The following is a 21,756-nucleotide window of genomic DNA, read 5'->3' as shown; positions in this document are numbered from 1 at the left end:
TCAGCTGCTTCATCAATGACCTTCCCTCCATCATAAGGTCAGAAATGGGGATGTTCGCTGATGACTGCACAGTGTTCAGTTCCATTTGCAACCCCTCAAATAATGAAGCAGTCCGAGCCCGCACGCAGCAAGACCTGGACAACATCCAGGCTTGGGCTCATAAGTGGCAAGTAACATTCGCGCCCGATAAGTGCCAGGCAATGACCATCTCCAACAAGAGAGAGTCTAACCACCTCCCCTTGACATTCAACGGCATTACCATCGCCGAATCCCCCACCATCAACATAGTGAGGGTCACCATTGACCAGAAACTTAACTGGACCAGCCATATAAATACTGTGGCTACGAGAGCAGGTCAGAGGCTGGGTATTCTGCGGCAAGTGACTCGCCTCCTGACTCCCCAAAGCCTTTCCACCATCTACAAGGCACAAGTCAGGAGTGTGATGGAATACTCTCCACTTGCTTGGATGAGTGCAGCTCCAACAACACTCAAGAAGCTCGACACCATCCAAGATGAAGCAGCCCGCTTGATTGGCACCCCATCCACCACCCTAAACATTCACTCCCTTCACCACCGGAGCACTGTGGCTGCAGTGTGTACCATCCACAGGATGCACTGCAGCAACTCGCCAAGGCTTCTTCGACAGCACCTCCCAAACCCGCGACCTCTACCACCTAGAAGGACAAGAGCAGCAGGCACATGGGAACAACACCACCTGCACGTTCCCCTCCAAGTCACACACCATCCCGACTTGGAAATATATCGCCGTTCCTTCATTGTCGCTGGGTCAAAATCCTGGAACTCCCTTCCTAACAGCACTGTGGGAGAACCGTCACCACACGGACTGCAGCGGTTCAAGAAGGCGGCTCACCACCACCTTCTCGAGGGCAATTATGGATGGGCAATAAATGCTGGCCTCGCCAGCGACGCCCACATCCCGTGAACGAATAAAAAAAAAAATCTTTGGAAGAGAATTGTGAGCCACTTTGTCAAATCACCTACTGATATTGAGGTTGGCTTGTAAACAGAAAAATGTTTTGAAGTCTTGCGTGCGATAGAATTTCACATTTTTCAATGATTAAATTTAAATAGACATTTGGTTTACAAATTTTGGCTTAAGGTGAACATAGTGGGTAGACTTTCCCTGCTTTTTTTCTTGTTGCTGACTCTTCGTACTGCATTTTTTTGGCCTGATGAATAAAGTGACAATTGCAGAAATCCCAGCGCTATAATATAGCTGTTAAGGATTTTATTTTTGGGTTGTGAACATGAATACTCAAAAGTTGTTTTCTGTTTCCTGCTTTAGGCTCGGAATGTCAATACTGGAGAGCTGGCAGCCATTAAAGTTATTAAGCTGGAACCCGGTAAGTTATCAGACCTGTTGTCTAGACTAGACTAGTCAGACTAGAAACGCCCTCCCAGTGTGGTCCTTCCAACACGCATCGAATCTCAGGGCCACCGTGAGCTGCCCTCGAGGCCGTGGTGGGGACGAGACCGTCGTCCACCTCCTGATGGACTGCCCCTTCACGCAGAAGGTGTGGAGAGAGATGCATTGGTACCTGTCCCGGTTCATTCCCCAACAGGTCGGTAATGCAGGACGTTGTGCTCTACGGGTTGTTCCCCGGGACGCGCACAGAGACAGATGTCAACTGCTGTTGGAAGACAATCAGCTTGGTGAAGGAGGCCCTTTGGTCCACCAGAAACCTGTTGGTTTTCCAGCTGAAGGAGCTGTCCACGACAGAATGTTGCCAACTAGCGCACTCCAAGGTCCAGGAGTACGTGTTGCATCACGCACTTAAGCGAGGTGCGGTCTACACAAAGGCCCTATGGGGAAAGGCCACCCCACTTTGTATTGAACAGAATGTATTAGATATGTACTGTGTTTTTGAATTGTAATAATGAGATCATAGTGTATACGATCTGCATTGTATTGGTTCGACTATATTGCTTGAATATAGTTCGAACCACCTTCAGCCAGAAGTGCCGAGTCGATGATCCATCTCTGCCTCCTCCTGATATCCCCACCATCACAAAAGCCAGTCTTTGGCCAATTTGATTCACTATTACTGTCGCCGAATCCCCCATCATAAACATCCTGGGGGTCACCATTGACCAGAAACTTAACTGGACCAGCCACATAAATACTGTGGCTACAAGAGCAGGTCAGAGGCTGGGTATTCTGCGGCGAGTGACTGAATTTCTGACTCCCCAAAGCCTTTCCACCATCTACAAGGCACAAGTCAGGAGTGTGATGGAACACTCTCCACTTGCTTGGATGAGTGCAGCTCCAACAACACTCATGAAGCTCGACACCATCCAGGACAAAGCAGCCCACTTGATTGGCACCCCATCCACCACCCTAAACATTCACTCCCTTCACCGCTGGCGCACCGTGACTGCATTGTGTACCATCCACAGGATGCACTGCAGCAACTCGCCAAGGCTTCTTCGACAGCACCTCCCAAACTCGCGACCTCTACCGCCTAGAAGGACAAAGGCAGCAGGCACATGTGATCAACACCACCTGCACGTTCCCCTCCAAGTCACACATCATCTGGACTTGGAAATATATCACCGTTCCTTCGTTGTCGCTGGGTCAAAATCCTGAAACTCCCTTCCTAACAGCATTGTGTGAGAACCTTCACCACATGGACTGCAGCTGTTCAAGAAGGCGGCTCACCACCACCTTCTCGAGGGCAGTTAGGGATGGGCAATAAATGCTGGCCTTGCCAGCGACTCCCACATCCCATGAACTAATAATAAAAAAAAATTGTGTCCGTTTACAATGAACTGTGTGTATCTTTAAATTTTATGAAATCAAGTATATTTTGAAATATAAAATAAATAGTAAGTAATCAGACTAGTTGTAGATAATAATCTTGAAGAAGCAATTTAAAGTATAGTTTTATCAGTAAGGATTATATTGATTTTGAACCTTATTGGTGGTCTTTCATCCTAGGATTAAATGTCTATTTGCAGTTTAAGTCTAACACTTTTTGAAGGGTTTAAGGTGATTAAAGGATTTAACAGGGTAGATAGAGAGAAACTGTTCTGTTGGGAGAGTCCAGTACAAGGGAGCATAACCTTAAAATTGGAGCTCAGCTGTTCGGGGGTGATGTCAGAAAGCACGTCTTCACACAAAGGGTAGTGGATATCTGGAACTTTCTTTTCCTCACCCTGCCCCCCCCCCCAAAAAAAAAGTGCTGTTGAGTCTAGGTCAATTGATAATTTCAAAACTGAGTTTTTTGTTAGATAAAGGTTACAGAACCAAGGCAGGTAGATAGAGTTAAGATACAGATCAGCCATGATCTAATTGAATGGTGGAACAGGCTCGAGGGACTCCTTTTCTTAGCAAACATTTTTTATTTGGGTAAATTTACTGGGTTTAAAGAAGCTATGGTAAATGTCATATAATGTACTAACAACATTAGCAAATAGAAATTTCATAAAAATATTTCTCCCCAATTTTTTTCCCATCTTCCTAGTGTCACAATTCAAGTATCTCCATCATATGGGTGGGTCAAATTTGATGCATACATTTCATTGCTTTGTTGATCTTAATATCAGTGATCAAGAACAGGAATTGAAGTATTTAAGGATAAGTGTAGACATGGATGATCAAATTGTCTATTAACATTGTGGTTCCTGAGGCTATGGAAAATGTCAGCAGAATATTGTCAAACAGCATATAGTACTGAAGATTGCGGTGTTTGCTATTGTAGAGAAATCTGAACTTTACCCTGACCATTTCACCAGCAGTTTCTCACCTCCCTCAGGAGTTGGACATGTGACGGTGTACGTTGTCTGCTGCCTGTTGGAAGGAGTGGGTTTAATGGGCCAGATGTCCGTTCCTCGTTCCATGGTTGTTTTCTCTTTTGTTTTCCTGCCAAAATATCAAAATCTGTTTGAATAGAGTAGTGGGAAAAAAATTAACAGTTCAGCAAGGACAGAAATAAGATGGGAGTAAAGAAATTGAATATCATCAGAGGTTGGAAAAATGTGTCACCCAGAATCTGCTGTTTCATGTGACAGTACAATAGAGGCATGCAGTGGGAGTCAAAAACCATTGCGCACAAAACTCTACCCCGAAAATGGAGAATGATTGCAACAATAAAATTAAAATCATTGATTTGGTGCAGACTGTGAATAACACTGGTGAAGATTAAAATGGATCAAAATAAAGGGCAAACTGTCACATGATTAGCATACACTGGAAGGTTAATCAAAATAAAGAGCATAAAAGAGGAAATCAAATGTGGAATAGTAAAATAGAAACCTGGATGCCAGCAAAATGAAGAAAGTGAGGACGAATATATTTTTAAAAAAAAACTGGGGAAGTGAAAAATTTGTAAGAACAGATAAATTGGTACTGAAATGAACATTAACCAACATAAACACTGCAGCAATAATCACTTAAAATTAATCTTCATCTAAGAGATTTGTATTTTTAGCCATATCTGGCAAAAATGACAAGTTCCACTAAAAATGAAAGCAGAAGACAATAAGCTGTTTTGGTGGCCTGATGTGCACGGAAATACTTGGACCATAATAGCTCTTCCCATTGAACAAGATTGTTTGACGATCAAATTTCTATCAGTACGTGTAGTAGTTGTTGTTTTTTTCTGAAAGAGTAGATGACATTTGGTCTCCAGTTTGACATAGATATGCCAGAGCTCATTTTTAGATAATAGATCTATTTCCTTTAAGGTGTGATAATCCAAAAGTAGAGTTCTAATGAAAATGGGTAAAAAGACAAGCTTATGAAATGTATTGATCCTTTGAACCAAATTTTACAAAGATAGTGGTCACCAGTGAAGGAATCCCACGAGGGGGGGGGGAAAAAACCCCACATGTAATGCAAATGTTGAACAGGTGGCAACTGAATATGATGGCTTGTTAGCACCTAGATTTGACTAAGAGGAGGGTTATTGGAAAGTTGATGGACGGCTTCTGCTGTCATTGATTTCTGAACAAGTGTAAATAAAAGTTCAGTCTGCTGCTGCACTTGGCTGAATGTCTAGAGCCAATACATTTGCCACTGTTTTTGCAAGGTAGTGTGAACTTCGTGTCAGACCTTTCCTAGAATATACACACTGTTGTTTACCAAGGAATGGCACTTCAGTGAGGCCTGTTTCATAACTCTCCGTCCCTTCCTTTATTTCCTTTCATTCACCTAAACCTCAGTTGAGGGTTGGACATTATCAATATTTTCTAGTCAATGCATTTCCTCAACTGACATGCCAGTGGGCAATGTGAGAAGGCCAAACTTGGTGAAAACTGGTGGCCTGTATGAGGAGTCTTTTTTTGCTGTAAACAATTTAAAATCGTCCTTGAAGTTTTTGGATTTATAGAGGGGAAGTAAATTTTGTTTGAGTTAATGCATTTTTCCAGCCTGCAAAGTTCCTGTGCTTTATCTGTGACCTGTTTGAGTTACAATCTTTCTGGTTTGGACCAACCCCAGTCGACCCTCACTGTGCCACCTATGGTAGCTGCAGATAAAATTTGTAATGAGTGCTGCCGATCCTGCTCAGTGATGCATGGCTTCAAGTATTAATCCTATTTCCAATTCAATAGAATGCCTTGACATAACTTGACTCTTTAGCTGGATGGAGATTGTAGCTATTAGAATATTGGCACTTCAGTTTCAGGTTAGTCTTCTCTGAAAAGAAGTATCACTCCAGTAATATTTCCAGCATACTGGCCTTTTATGTAAGGAGGATTAAGGACCTTGTGTAGTTTAGGTAGTTGTTTCCTTTGAAAACAAAACTTTGGCTAAAGCCATTACTAAGCAGAGGTTAGCAAACTGGATAGTGAATTTTCTCCTTGGCAGTGAAGAATCCACAAAGGAAAGTTTAATGCATTGAACACTTAGACCAACAAAGCATTCCTTCAGGAGACAACAACATGGAAGAGCATCCCTGCTTTCTTAAAATAGCATTGATGTGACTTGACTGCTTATGAAGGCATGATTTTTGACACCATTATGCTTCATGCCAGCCTGAAGATCCAAGTCCTCAATCTTATCTTTAATCCTTGCACTACTTTGATTTGCTCCCGTTGTACGTAGAAGTTGAATAAATGAGGAAAAAAATTAAAAAACTTAGATTTGCTTACCTTTGGGTTGGCTTTCCTCCTTGCTTTCAAATTCCACTTACAAAGCTCTCTCTCATCATACCCCTTGTTTCACTTTACATGGCTTGGAGCTCTTTCCTGTTGTGTATAGAGCAGGCCTCTTACAGCAGAGGAGGAGACGATCACTTGACTACTATATTGTTTAAAAGGACAGTACTCGGTGATTTTTTTTCCCTCACTGAAATGACTGCCTACATCCTGTTATATGAAGATTGAACTAAAATCAAAGAATGAACAGAATTTTACTAAAGATCATCAAATATTTCCATTGTGTATTAGAGCAGCTGAGGCTGTAGTTATTGCTGTGATGCAAAAGGTTTTGAATGATATGTTGCTGTTAGGACAAAAATTGGCTTGAGTGTGATAATGAATCATTTATTGCACTAAATGGCCTGTCACTTGCTGCCTCTCAGAGGAGATAAAGTTCCTTACAAAAAATATTCCAAGATTTTAATCTCAGTCAGTCGGCAGTTTATCGTTGACCGTCTGCTCTTCGATTAGTGTTCTACGTGTCATAATGATTCTTCAGTGTGGCAGTATGAATTAGAATTCTGTTTGAGAGGCAAGGTTGGAGTCAACATGATAAATAATCCATATTTACAACTTTACAGGCTCAAGGAGGAGATTGACAACTATGTAGGTTTTTCTTTGCTGCTTTGCCTTTTAGAACAGTCAAAAGTAGTTACTGATTTACAGAATACAGTGTCAACATAAAAATATTTAATATCTTCATGCTTAAGATTGAACTGAATGCGTTGCCAGTTGTAACATATTGGGAATTGTTGCCAAACTGGTTATCAATGGTTAGCAAGGATATCACTGCTGTTATTTAGATACTTTATATTAGCTATCCACCTAATGTATTATTTAGGCATTTCAGTTCAAATGATATTCCATCTTGCCCTGTCACAGCTTACATTGCAACTGCACAACAAAACTTTTCTCCACTATAAGCTTGCTTATATCCTGCAAACATATGTACAGTAAGATTACTAGCTCTGCTCACAAACGCATCAGTGTGTATATGAAATACATTGCATATGTGTGTAATACATCCATGTGATGAGATTTAAAAAAAAAAGTGAATGTGGGATCCTGGATGCTCAGTACTATAATGTGGATACATTAGAGAAGAGGGCCCTTTTTATGGTATTTGTGCTAAATACAACACTGTTGTAGCCCTATACCAGATTCAAGCCAGAGAAACAAATTACAAAATTACTGGTGGGTGTCTGTTCATATTTAGTTGATTTGACTGCTGTTAATTCATCCTAGTCAGTTCATCCTTTTACATATTTTGTATCCTTTTGTACTGTTGCAGTCGTGCATTCCTGTGCTTCATACTGAGGTGAAGGATGTAATTTCTAGCCTGACTATCTGAACGCATTTATGAGTAATCTATTGCAATGCTGTTGTGCCCAGCACCAATAAACAATAAAAATTATAATGTTTGGAATTCTGGTAACTACAGCGTGCAGTATATGAAGGTACTGACCAAATCAAAATCTTCCTATAAAAGAGAAGAGGACTCAGTGGCTGCTTACTTCCCAAAGAATCCAGTCATGGATGAGAAGTGAACAGCCTGCACAAGTGACTCACAGGAAAGTCTTGATCATGAAAATAAAACCCAAATTAATTTATTCTTACCAGTCAGGAAAAGCAGGTGATTGTTTCTGCCAATATGCTATACTGTGTGTGTACTTTGGGGGGGGGTGGGGGGGGAAGGAAGGAAGCTTGTGGCCCAGCTTGTGGAACGGTTGTGTTTGAAATCTGAAAGGGAAAGGCCTGTGGCTGTGTTTGGGAAAGGAACAAAGAGACATTTGTTTTTGCTCAAAAATAATCTGATTGTGGACTTTGTGGGAGGAGCCCTCAAACAAATCACTGCTTTGAGTTGTAGCTATCCACCAAAAGTTAGTACCCTGCACTAGAGCTTAAATCTGAAATAGTACTGACCATTTTTGGGTTTATCTACATTTGCAACATCCATTTTAATGGGATTGACATAATCTTGTAAGTATAATTCATAAAATTGATTCTTGGTTTTGAGGTTTCTCAAGTTTTCTCCATTTTCTAATTTCGTTATGATTTTACATAGGATGTACAGCACAGAAACAGGCCATTTGGCCCAACTGGTCCATGCCGGTGTTTATGCTCCACACGAGTCTCCTCCCACCCCTCTTCTTCTATCCCTATCTGTATAACCTCCTATTCCTTTCTCCCTTGTGTGTTTATCTAGTTTTCCCTTAAGTGCATCTATGCTATTTGTCTCAACTACTCCTTGTGGTAGTGAGTTCCACATTCCAACCACACTCTGGGTAAAAAATTTTAATCACAAAGTATTCACTATGTCAGATCTTAATTACTGTTTTGAAAAAAAATGTTACTGGTTCAAAATGAAATCAGTGTTTTTTGTAGCAATTAGCTATTTGAAAATATGGATACATGAATCAAGCTTTCTGGTACAATTTAGCATGAAATTTTAAGCCAGCTCAAGTTAGTGGCCAAAAGCAGATTAACATATTTCCTCAAGTTAGTCACTTTGAACATAACTAAAATATGTTCAGAGGGAGAGACAAGAGGAAGAAGAGAGGTTAGAGAAAGTAGGAGAAAGGAAGAGAGCGGGCGACATGGAAAGTTACAAACCCCCTGTGTGTAAATTCACTTCAGAAAGGGAAAAGGACAATGTCCAGTTAAATGTTTTTTTTTAAATCAATTGTTGGTGAAATTCTATGCTGCTCTGAGTTCAGCTCAAGTCACAATGTCTGATGTGTTGCTATCAACACAATCTCTCTCTGGCTCAGTGAGGGGTTGCCGACTGCGTATCCTCAACCAGCAATGTCTTGTGTAATCCTGGCGTAGAACAGCAGTTTGAGTATTACCACTGTCAAAATTAATGTTGCTGCGGGATTAACCTTCAGAACACTGCACAAATCATTGACCTAATTAAATCCCACACTCTAGATTCCATATTGGGCACACTAAGCTTTGCTGCAAAAGGCCACAAAATACTTGCTGTCAAAATCAGCGAAATGGCTGAAACTGCAATAACTTGCATAATTTTGGGATCTTGGAGAGTGCTGAGGAAACGATGATTATCCTGGTTATTCAGTGAATCCTGAAAGGTCTTTTTGATTTGACATTGACAGAGTTCACTAGCGGCCTGTACATCTGGATTGATCTCGGACATTGAAATTGTCATTGTGCTGTAATTGTGTGACAAGAATTGTGATTGCATTGAGATTTACTGACTACCCCAAAGAAGAGATTCTGAAGCATGCTGATTTTAAAACGTCCCCGCTCTACTTGTAAGTTGAATTGATCTCTACTTATGGAGATTTATCTCCTACCTACTGAGCAGCAACTGGAATTTGAGATCAAGCAAGCCCTTCGCCAGAAGCATCTTTTCTGCAACGTTCTTCATGGTGTGAAGCTTCATACTGATCAACTGAGTGCAGTCTCCTCGTTCTGCTCCACATATTTGAAAGGGTGTTTAATTGAGACCCGGACTTAAAAGAAGCAGACCCTGTGTTAATGTCCTGGCTAAACCCTCTTTAGTTAGGTCCTTGCACCAAGGTGGCTTCAACAGAGAAGTAGGGAGCAAAATAATGTATTTTTTTCTCCTCTGAGAAGGACCAAGCTTGAGTTCGTATAGTTGCCGGGATTAAAATATTCAACTTTTTCTGAAAACTGCTGCCTGTCAGGCCTGTCATGTTGCAAGTGGCTTAGGATCTTTGAGTTGAGCTTAATGCTGTGGTAGGATTTCTTTGCTGGATATGATTGTCTGTTACTGGGTTGTTTCATTTTGGTTTTTTTTGGTGAATTGTTCTTAAGCTACTGGTTGAATTTATATGGTATGGGATAGACATTATGGTTAAAAATGTATTTAGGTTTGTTCATAGTACAAATACCTTTTGATATTTTAAAAGATAAAATTTTGAAGTCTATTTCTACAACACAAAACATGGCAAGTTTTTAAAAAAGTTTTTAAAAACTCACTCATATTTATCTGATAGATTTATCTTTTACAGTTTTTAATTTGTGACCGTGCTGTCTCAAAAATAAAAATGGTTTTACTCAAGTGATACAGAATAAGCATTCATTCTGTCAGATAACGCAAACTACACAGTTGGATGAATCAACAATGCTCTACATTTTTTTAATTTGCACCCAATTTTACCGTTAACAAAAGAAAAATGATAGAACTGTTTTTTGTGCAACTAAATGATTAAAATGAGCATTGAAAATTATTTTTTAAAAAATGTGAAAACTGGGAACTTTGGTTATATTTCTAAGACTCACTGTGACGTTGATGGACTGCTGCTTGCAGCAAGTCAACATTTTTCCTCTGGGAGGTGCTGTAGCAACTCCGGTTACTAATCTATTTTTCCTCAACTCCTTTTAATAGTATCTCCCTGAATATTAAGTGACCCATTTCTCCATTTAATGGAAGAGGGTTGCCTTTTTCCTCAGGTAGAAGTAGATATTGGCTTTCTCCAGGAGCATGAAAAGTTTTTTCAGAGATTGCTTCATGCTTCTCGTTCCTCTTCCAAGCAGTGGACTTTGCCATTATAATTCACGAGGGTCTAGCATTTCTGGTTGAGCGTACTTCAGCAGATGAACATGGTTGTTCGATTCTAGTTTCTCCTGTTTGCTGTAGCCATTATACTTTATTAAATATTTGTGCCCCGAACACTGACTCCCACTTTTTACTGTAATTATAATCTTTTGGCGATGCCATATTCTTTTTGGAAGGAGGAAAAAACAACAACCACAAAGCACATTATAATGTTGGAAAATAAATAGTACTGGTAGCTGAGCTATTAAAGGCCCGGCACAAAATGTGAATGAAAATGTCCCTGTCTTGTGTATCATACATGTACAGTTGTAATTGAGGTCCGATTGAATATAGTGATCATTAACTTACCATCATTACTGAGATCAGGCAAATCGGGCTTGGAGAGTTTTCAGATTGGATGGCAATGCTTGTGTTATAGCTACATGTGCTTCACTCCATATAACTTTAAATTTTGTCGAGGACAGGAATAGTCAATCTTTCACGTTTAAGAGCTGGAAAAAGACATTTTCTGAATAAGTTTTATTCAATGTAATTTGTGCTGCGGAATCCACATCTGAAAAAGGATGTCTTTTGGACAAAATACACAGTCCCTTTGTAATATGCTACAATAGGGTTTGGCTGAAGATGACAAGAAGGAGACGCAGCTCTCAAATTTGAACTTGGTCTTGGTCAAACACAGAATGCTTAGAGAAATTTTTAATGGAGTATCAGTTTTCCATGCTTTTAATGCACTGCTCAGCATTTCTGTTTCAGTATGTGGCCTACCACAATGCTTCTACGGTTGATTTTGGTCCTTTCAAAAAAAAAATGGCCATCTTGTGATTATGTAGCTTTCCACATGAACATGAAGTAAAGCAGAGTCATTCACTGTACTGGACAAATCATGTCACATTGTTCTGATTACTGTGATGTTCAAATCTATAATGAGTTGCATGACAAAATTCAGACAGCCACTAGCCCTGGTAAGGCCGTACAAATCTGAGGTTATCGCTATAGTGGATATATATATATATAAAAAAATTCTCTCTGCTGGTGGGACACAATCCAACCATTAAGACGGTGATCCATGATTTGATCCATGCTATGCAGGGAATTAGGACTAATTATTTTTAGATCAGGAAGCTTAAAACAACATGAAGTCACCACTTTATTCAACAAAAACATGTGCCAAAGGTTATATTGGAACTGTCCACAGTAGTGTGTATACCTACAACAGCGACTACGCTTCAAAATACTTCATTGGTCTTGAAGCCCTTTGGGGCTATATAAAATGCAAGTCTTTCTTTTGAGTGGGAAATGCATCACTCCAGCTTTCTAAACTGTGTCTAAAACACGTAAACTAGTTTATAAAGACAAACACACTTTGCATAAGTTCAGTTAATGATTTCACCTTTCTTCAACAACAACAACTTGCACTTATAATTTGCCTTTTAATGTAGTAAAACGTCCCAAGGCACTTCACAGGAGCGTTATCGAACAAAATTTGACAGCAAGCCACAGAAGGAGCTATTAGAAAAGGTCATAGAGGTAGGTTTTAAGGAGCATTTTAAAGGAGGAAAGTGAGGTGGAGAGGTTTACGGAGGGAATTCCAGAGCTAAGGGCCGAGGCAGCTGAAGGCACGGCCGCCAGTGGTGGAGCGATTAAAATCGGAGATGCGTAAAAAGCCAGAATTGGAGGAGTGCAGAGATTGTAGGGCTGTAGGAGGTTACAGAGATAGGGAGGGGCGAAGCCATGGAGGGATTTGAAAACAAGGATGAGAATTTTAAAATCGAGCAATTTCTTTGCAATTCCGGATTTAATTTGCCCAGGTGCAGCAAATATTTGCTGGAAAGGCCAAATCCAACACCCACAGAGGGTCCGTCAATTCAGGGTATGCTTTGCACTTTTCTTCCATGAATACTCAACAGCATTGAGCAATTCAAATAAAAATAAGTGATCACTTTTCCTCTAGAAATCCAAATCAGTGAAGCATGAGGTCCAAATTAGATTTTCATTATTGAGTTCATTCAGACTTTAAATTGCCTGTGATTCATTGCATGGGTTTCAGTGTAGTTCACAGTTTCCAGAAGAATCTTAATGACTTGCTTCCAATTCAGGTGCTTTGACATCATCTCCTCCCAATGAATGATGCAATGAAATATCCACAATTTAGGAAAACTGTTACCAATTTTACAAAGTCCCACTAAACTGATTCTAACAGTGATGGTGCCCCATGTAACAATTGCAGAAGCTTACTGCCAATGTGCCTTGGATTTCTGATTAACAGATGTTTGAGCTTCCTTGATATCCATGCTCTGGGTTCAATCTTTTAGTGACACAATGCTCAGTAGTTCTTCCTTCAGCCTGCAGTCATGGCACACACTCGAACATTGCTAGCTAAGACTTGTCCTCAATATCACAAGACTCATCCAAGACTTAAATATGCTCATTTCTTGATGCCTGAAGGCAGTTGTGATTCACTACTTGGATCTGGTATTCTACTGTGTTACGAGACAGTGGGATATCTGAAATTTGCTTTCGCACTTGCGTGTTATCTGGGCATAGGGCAGTATCAGTGTAAAATTAGAACTAACATTTTCTAGTTTTTTAAAAAAAAAGCTTAGCCAAGTGCTGAAAATGACTGTTTTTCTTCCTACACCTTGGGAGATTAATTAGTTTCCCACTTTAAAAAAAAATCTTTACTGGTTGTGTGCGTTTGGTGTGGCTCTGCACTGTTTTGTAAGGATGATTGGTGTGCCTGATTGATTACATTGGACTGCAGTGTCATATTCTGTGGGCAGCACTGTAGAAATGATATGGATGAGTAAGGCTATTCTCCCCATGCCAGCTCTTCCTTCCAAGGGGGGAAAAATAAATTGTAGTGTCCCCATCACAGTTGGTTGCTGTGATGGGACACTGCAGTTTTTTCTTTGATGGATGAGAGCCAGTATGGGCTTACTCATCTCTCTCAATTTTGCATACAGCACTCTTATTAAAGCTGTTGGATTATTCCATCAAGCACCTATTTTCAGAGTTGCATTGAGAAATTGGCGTATTTCATTGGAAAATCAAAGATGGCTAAGGACTAATTTTAAGCAAGTTGAAGAACATTAGTTAGATTTACTGAACAAACTTGATGGATCAGAAATTGCTCAGAGCAGCGAGGCAACGCTCACCGCAGCTCCTGTGAATTAAACTAACACAAATATTTACTGCGGGCTCTGTGGTATTGAATTGCTTGAATTTGAACGTCAAAAAAAAGTGTGCTATCAACCCAGCCTCTGAGCAGCGTGAGTTGCCGCGCGGCTGGGAAAGCCTGTGAGACGAGGTTACACCCACAAGTTCAGGCTGCATTGCTCAAGCAGGCAAGCAGACTTCATTTGTTTAAAGTTAGTGTCCTGTATGTCATTGTAAATAAAAATTTTAATTTTTTTAAATAAAAAGCCAAAGAAATAATTGAATTAAATTAGAGACATAAGGGAAAAGTAAAAAAAAAATATTTTTTAATGACCAAAAACTATTAAAACAAGGAGTGTAATATGAGACTGCACATTTTTAAAAGTTAATTTTTAGTTGTTTGGCAGTCATTAAGACTTCTAGCGCTGTTAAAACTTAGTTTAGTATTTTTAAGCGTACCAGTTTGGTGGTGTAATTAGTTGGGCAGATGAGCAAGTTTGCGCTTTTTCAATGATTTCTCTGATTGCAGTGCGTGATGGCCCTTTTAATTTGAAGCTGTCGTATTGCTTGTGAACCACTAGGAGCAAGTTCCGGATTTCTGTGTTTCACTGCGCATGTGCAAATGCGGGAACTTGCTCCTTCAATTCACCACCGCTGTTGAGCACCTCCGTTGTTAAGGGAGCGATTTCTGGCCCAATATTTTCATTGATGTATGTGCTGAGGACTGATCGATTCTTCTGCTGTCACCCAGTGGTTTTGTTGTGCAACTGCACATTGAGTCTTGGGGTCACTTTACAGTACCTGAATTGGGTTCGACAATCCTGTTACGTGACAGAACTTTTAACATTGTAAGGCTTATCACTGCACCACCTACGAATGTAGATTTAGACATGGGGTTAGCTTCCATATTTATGCTGATGGCTCCCAGCTCTTTTTCTCTCCACCACCTCTCTCGACCCCGTCACTTCTGTACAAAAGTTATTAGAGCTGCGGGAATTCAGGGTTCCTGGGTATGGAAAAGAAATTGGCTGCAGATTAGAAAACAACGGGTACTTGTTCGAGGTCCTGTACATGGACGACGTCACCGCCTTCTGCTCCAACCAGCAGCCAGTCCACACACTGGGCATCTGCGACCATTTCGAGCTGGCCTCGGGCCAGAGTGAAATGAAGTAAGAGCGAGGCCATGTTCTTTGGCAGGTGGGAGACCAGATCCTTTGTTCCCTTCACCATCAAGTCCGACTACCTGAAGGTACTGAGGATCTGGTTCAGGGGGCCCCTGGCCTGCACAAAGAACTGGGAGGAGTGGATCGCTAAGGCCAAACAGAAGCTTGGTATATGGGTGGGGCCATCCCTCTCCATAACCAGCAGGGACCTGGTGATAAGGTGTGAGGTACTCGTGGTGTTGCTCTGTGGCCCAGGTCTGGCCCATTCCCCACAACTCCACCGTCACAGTCACCCTATCTTCCACTTTCTCTGGATGTCCAAGGTAGAATGTGTCCACAGGGTCACCACGTACAAGGCCCCAGACAAAGTGGGGAAGAGCATCCCCAATGCCGCTCTGATCTTGATGGCCATGTTTGTGTATGGTTGCCTCAGGATATGTGTAGAGCCCCAGTACACAAACACCAAGTGTCACTACATGCTGAATTTCTACCTGTCCTCCATACTGAGAAGGCTGGGTCTGGCCACGCTGGCTGAGCAGGCGCAGGATGTCCCGTTCAGCTAGACCTTTTCCCCGCCCCCCGACCTGTCCCAGGTGGAGAAGTTCCTGAGGAGGAACCCCTTCGACCACAAGGCCGTCAGACAGTGGTAGGCAAGCAACGTTCTGAGAGTCCTGTAAGGAAAGGAGATGGTGGACTCGATCTGGTTCTTTCCCGACCAGACGGGTGATGCCATTTGGCAGAACCTCTTGTCCCCAGAGCTGACAAACGCACCAGAATGTAGCCTGGGTGGTGGCGAAGAAGGCCCTCCCAGTGCGGTCCTTCCAACACACACGGAATCTCAGCATCGCCACAAGCTGGCCCTCGAGGCTGTGGCGGGGAGGAGACAGTCATCCACCTCCTGATGGGCTGCCCCTTTGCACCGACGGTATGGTGAGAGATGCGTTGGTATCTGTCCCTGTTCATCCTCAGCAGTTCGGTGACACAGGACGCTGTGCTTGATGGGCTGTTCCCCGGGACACACACCGAGACAGATATCACCTGCGGCTAGAAGACCATCAACTTGGCGAAGGAGGCCCTTTGGTCCGCCTGAACCTGCTGGTCTTCCAGCTGAAGGAGCTGTCCACGACCGATCGGCACACTCCAAGGTCCAGAAGCATGAGCTGCGGGATGCCATGAACCAAGGTGCGACCTATGCACATGCTCTATGGGGAAAAGCCACCGTGTAAGGCCACCCCACCTTGCAATGTATTGTACACCATGAATCATAAGGAATATACTTTATTTGAATTGTAATATTGATCGCATTGTGTACGATCTGTAATGTATTGGTTTGAATTGTACTGGTTTGAAATTTGATATTTACATTGAACTGTGCATTTTTAAATTCTATGAAATGAAGTATATTTTGAAATTTTTAAAAAAAGTACTTGTTCAAGTTATATTGGGTTGGGGTGTCCAATGGATTGGGGTTGGAATCAAGACTTGCTAATTTACATTAATGACTCGGACTCAAACTGAATGCAAATTAGTCAAATTTGCATATGACAGTATACTAGGAAGGGTAGGTGGAATCAGGAGTCAGGTCAGAAATAGCAGCTGGGCAGATAAGCAAGTTGATGCATTTTCAATGATTTCTCTGATTGCAGCGTGCGATGCCCCTTTAATTCGATTGGACAGAACAATCGCGGGTGAACTTCAATGCAGACACGATGAGGAAAAGAGGTCAAAAGACATACTTTTATGGTGTCAGCCGTGGGTCAGTTGGTAGCACCCTCGCCTCTGAGTCAGAAGGTTGTGGGCTCCAGTTCCGCTCCAGAGACCTGAGCACATAATCTGTCTGATGCTCCAGTGCAGTACTGAGGGAGTAAAAGATCCCCCATGGCGCTATTTTGAAGAAGAGCAGGGGAGTTCTCCCCGGTGCCCTGGCCAATATTTGTCCCTCAAACGGATGATCTGGTCATTATCATATTGCTGTTTGTGGGAGCTTGCTTTGCGCAAATTAGCTGCCGTGTATCCTACATTTCAACAGTGACTGCACTTCAAAAAAGTACTTCATTGACTGTAAAGCGCTTTGGAATGTCCTGAGGCTGTGAAAGGTACTATATAAATGCAAGTTTGTCTTTCTTTTCTATGAATGATGTTGAAATAGCTAAGGATGGAATTGAGAGACACCTAGGGGCTGATTTTTATTTTCAGGTGTCAGTTCTAAATTTCAAATGCAAATAACACTCAATTCTTTGGTATAAGCTGATTTGCATAATTATATAAAACTCCAGATGCAAACTCAGATGGGTCTAGGGATAGCACCACCGGTAGAAGAGGAAAATTATATGCAAGTCAAATTTAAAGGGATGGCCTTAAAAGACATCTCAACCCATCAGCAGTCTTTGCCCAGGCTGAAGAAGCAGGGATTAAGAAGTGACATGCCAAGGGAAAGGGACCCCTCAGTGCAGATATGAGTCTATAGACAGGTGATGGTGCAGCTCAGCACTCTGCTTCCTCTTTTGGAGTCGGGAGCTGCTCAAGTCAAGGTAGTGTTGCATGAAATGCTGCAAGAAAGTTTGCATTGTGTGTCAGTGCACAGCAGCAGCATTGCAGCATACCTATAAGATGCAGACAAGTTTCAGGCCACAGCTTACTGTTGCTGTCCCTGCGAATGTTTTTCAATTTTAAAATTTGTTTTTGGGTTGTGGGTGACGCTGGCAAGGCCACATGAACTGTCCATCCCTAGAAGCCCTGAGAAGGTGGTGGTGGGCCTCCTCCTTGAACTGCTGCAATCCTTGTGGTTATCATGGTTTCATGATGGTGTTAGGTAAGTAATGCTAGGACTTTGACCCAGTAAATCTGAAGAAATGACTGTATATGTCCAAGTCAGGTGGCATATTACCTCTCTTTGCAGATGTACTAGTGCTAGTACTGGTGGAAGGGTATGGAGCCTAACCTGCTTGGAAATCTTCTGTAGCTGCTTCTGTTCCTCCAAACACATCATCAGGGGCATCTCTATTGACCAATCCTATAGTCCCAATAAAAGGAGCTCAGGATAATAAACAGGTAAGTAATGGCAACTGGCACAAAGGCTCTTAAATCTAAGTGGCAGGACAAAATAAAGTGGGTAAAAAATAAAAGAAGGGTTTTAAAAGATCTGAAACGTGTATCTAAAGGCCTCCTCTCTGCAGATCCACCAGTGGCCTCCTTTCTACCAGGTTTTCATGGCTATGATGGGGAGTTGGTGACCATTGTAGAGACCAAATATTGGCACCTGAGGAGTCTTAGTAGACTTGACCCTCAATGTGTCCAACTAATGAAGTGTTAAACTTTTTAGCCAAAATAGTAGAATACAAATCAGAGAAAGCTATTGCCAACCTGAATAGTGCTCTGCTTAGAGCATACCTTGATGACTGGATCCACTTCTGGCTACTGAGACACAAGGAAGGCATTCAGGCATTAGAGGAAGTGCAGAGAAGAGCCACAAGACTGATACCTATTGTGAAAGATCTGAGTTATGAGGAAAGACTGGAGAAATTTGAACTTTTCAGTATTGAAAAGAGGCACCTTAGAGGTGATCTTAGAGGTATATAAGATGGTAAATGGCATGGAAAAAGTCCAGAATCTGTAAAAATTTAATTAAATTGCCAGAGTAGGGTATGGAGCTACAGGTTCAAACTAGTAAAATGCAAATTTAGGATTGATATCAGGAAATTCTTCACACACAATGCGATCAATACTCCCTGATAGAGTAGTGGAGGTGAAAACTCTGGAATCATTTAAGAACCAATTGAATGTTGCAGCAAGGGGACTTTAGGCTTATTCTGGAAGGATGAACTAAGATGGCCGAATGGCCTTCCTCATCCATAAATATCTTGTGATATTGTGTTGGACGATGGGAGAGCACAAGTGAAATAGAAAACTTTTATGTAAAATTGTGTTCCAGATGTTAATTTTAGTAGGTTGGCATCAATATTGTATGGCCCAGAAAGATGGGAGTTTCTTTGAAACAGTTTGTGGTCTAACAGGTAAAATTATTTAACGTCTACTTCATTATTAATTTGACTTTTCTACATGAATCAAAAATGAATCATAGATCTGAGTTGGCCAGTTCCTTTGCAGTTGGCTCAGATTACCCAGGTTGTGGCCATCTGTACTGAGAATGGAAGACTTTTTCAGAGAGAGAAAATATCTGGCATCTATCAAGTTAGGTAAGGCTTTTTTCCTTTGATTCTTCAATTTCAAATGTAGTGCTGCTGTCAGTCATCTGTGTACAGTCTCGCCATGAGGTGCTTGATGCCGACATATGGCAGAATAATGCATGTGATTCTTGTGAACAATAGCTACAAATCATGATCGTGAAGCAGAAAATACAATCTGAAACAAAGTCAATAATCCATCAAATTATCTGTTTTCAATTTTTTTTGCTTCAACCCTCATGCTATCGGCATTCACAAAAACAAGTCAATAACAGAGCACATCACACCTCACTGTGTTTCTTCTTGATGTATTGCTGCTGTGACCATTCACTTCACGCTCCTCCCTCACCAAATCTTTTCTTAATTTATCTACTGACATTTTGTGGGTACAGTAGTGCAGTGGCTATGTTACTGGACTAGAAATCCAGAGGCCTGGACAAATAATCCAGAAAACACTTTCTGATACATATATATTAATGACTTGAAGTTGTGTATACAGGGCATAATTTCAAAGTTTGCAGATGACATGAAATTCAGAAATGTAGTAAACAGTGAGGGGGGATAACAGACTTCAGGAGGACTTGCATAGACTGGTGAAATGGGCAGACACATGACAGATGAAATTTAACACAGAGAAGTATGAAGTGAATCATTTTGGTAGGAAGAATGAGGAGAGGCAATATAAACTAAATGGTGCAATTTTAAAGGGGGTGCAGGAACAGAGAGACCTGGGGATTCACATACATAAATCTTTGAAGGTGGCAGGACAAGTTGATAAGGCTGTTAAAAGCTTACGGGACCCATTGGTTTATAAATAGAGGCATAGAGTACAAAAGGAAGGAGGTTATGCTCAACCTTTATGAAGCATTGGTTAGGCCCCTGCTGGAGTATTGTGGCCAATTCCAGGCACCACACTTTAGGAAGAATGTCAAGGCCCTAGAGTGGGTGCAGAGGAGATTTGCTAGAATGGTATTAGGGATGAAAGACTTCAGTTACGTGGAGAGACTGGAGAAACTGGGGTTGTTCTCCTTTGAGCAGAGAAGGTTAAGGGGAGATTTGACAGAGGTGTTCAAAATCATGAAGGGTTTTGATAGAGTAAATAAGGAGAAACTGTTTCCAGTGGCAGAAGGATCGGTAACCAGAGGACTCAGATTTAAGGTAATTGGCAACAGAACAGAGGCGACATGAGGAAAAAAAAATTTACGCAGTGAGTTGTTATGATCTGGCATGCACTGCCTGAAAGGGTGGTGGAAGCATGTTCAATAATAACTTTCAAAAGGGAATTGGATAAATACTTGAAGGGGAAAAATTTGCAGGGCTATTGGGAAAGAGTAGAGGAGTGGGATTAATTGGATATCTATATCAAAGAGCCTGCACAGGCACGATGGGCCAAAAGGTCTCCTGTTCTGTATCATTGATTCTATGAAAACATGAATTCAAATTCCACTCTGGCAGTTTGAGTATTTGAGTTCAGTTTTTTTTTAATATATTAAAAAAAATGGAAATAATAAGCTGGTTGTAAAAACCCAACTGGTTCACTAGTGTCCTTCAGGGAAGGAAACCTGTCATTCATACCTGGTCTGGCCTATATGTGGTGCCAGTCCCACAACAATGTGGTTGACTCTTAACTGCCCTCTGATGTAGCATAGCAAGCCACTTAGTTGCAATAAAACCGTATCGAAAAGCAGTTCAAGAAGGCGGCCCACCAGCACCTTCTCAAGGACAAATATGGATGGGTAATAAATGCCAGCCTTACCAGCAAGGCCCATATCCCAAGAATAAATTAAACAAATACGTTGGTTGTGTTATTGCACTGCTACAGTGTTGGTGAGAAATGTAACTGAACTGTACCTTTTGTCTGTTTCACCTTGGGATGAGTTTATTCTTCAAAGTTAATGTTTGTAGCAAAGTTCAATTTCTACCCCAATTTCAGACTTTGGTGTAAACTGTAGGACTTTGCAGATGCCAACTCTACAATTTGTTCAAGGGAAGGTTAAAAATAAGTAGACCTCCCTATCTCTCGCCCCATCTCCTCCTTGGTAGCCACTTATCTCAACTTGTGTACCACTTTGGAATGTTTTGCTATGTTAAAGGTGCTACACAAGCCCAAGTTGTTGATCAAAGCGTTTGCTGGTGGCCTAGTGGGTAAACGTCCCAGACTCTTCCATCACTATCCCTGGGTATGTCCTGACCCACCAGCAGGACACCCACCAGAGGTGGCGGTACAGTCAGGAGGGAGTGGCCCACGGAGTCCTCAATATTGACTCTGGACCCCATGAAATCTCATGGCATCAGGTCAAACATGGGCAAGGAAACCTCCTGCTGATTACCACCTACCGCCCTCTCTCAGCTGATGAATCAGTCCCCCTCCATGTTGAGCACCACTTGGAGGAAGCACTGAGGGTAGCAAGGGCACAGAATGTACTCTGGGTGGGGGACTTCAATGTCCATCACCAAGAGTGGCTCGGTAGCACCCCTGCTGACTGAGCTGGCCGAGTCCTGAAGGACATAGTTGCCAGACAGCCCTGAGACAGGTGGTGAGAG

The 21,756-nt window shown here is 41.7% G+C and overlaps 1 protein-coding gene across 4 annotated transcripts in view; it reads left to right on the top strand.

Annotated features, from left to right (window-relative positions):
• The window catches only part of LOC137324685 (mitogen-activated protein kinase kinase kinase kinase 3), a 233,859-nt gene that overhangs the window by 73,099 nt on the left and 139,004 nt on the right, over positions 1–21,756 (top strand). For all 4 annotated transcript variants that reach the window (XM_067989274.1, XM_067989272.1, XM_067989275.1 and 1 more), the window contains exon 2: positions 1,308–1,365. In XM_067989274.1, the coding sequence (XP_067845375.1) occupies positions 1,308–1,365 (58 nt within the window). The remainder of the gene's footprint in view (positions 1–1,307; positions 1,366–21,756) is intronic.

The sequence above is a fragment of the Heptranchias perlo genome, chromosome 8 (genome assembly GCF_035084215.1).
Source record: "Heptranchias perlo isolate sHepPer1 chromosome 8, sHepPer1.hap1, whole genome shotgun sequence".
NCBI classification, from domain to species: domain Eukaryota; kingdom Metazoa; phylum Chordata; class Chondrichthyes; order Hexanchiformes; family Hexanchidae; genus Heptranchias; species Heptranchias perlo.
This window is presented reverse-complemented; position numbering and strand designations above follow the sequence as displayed.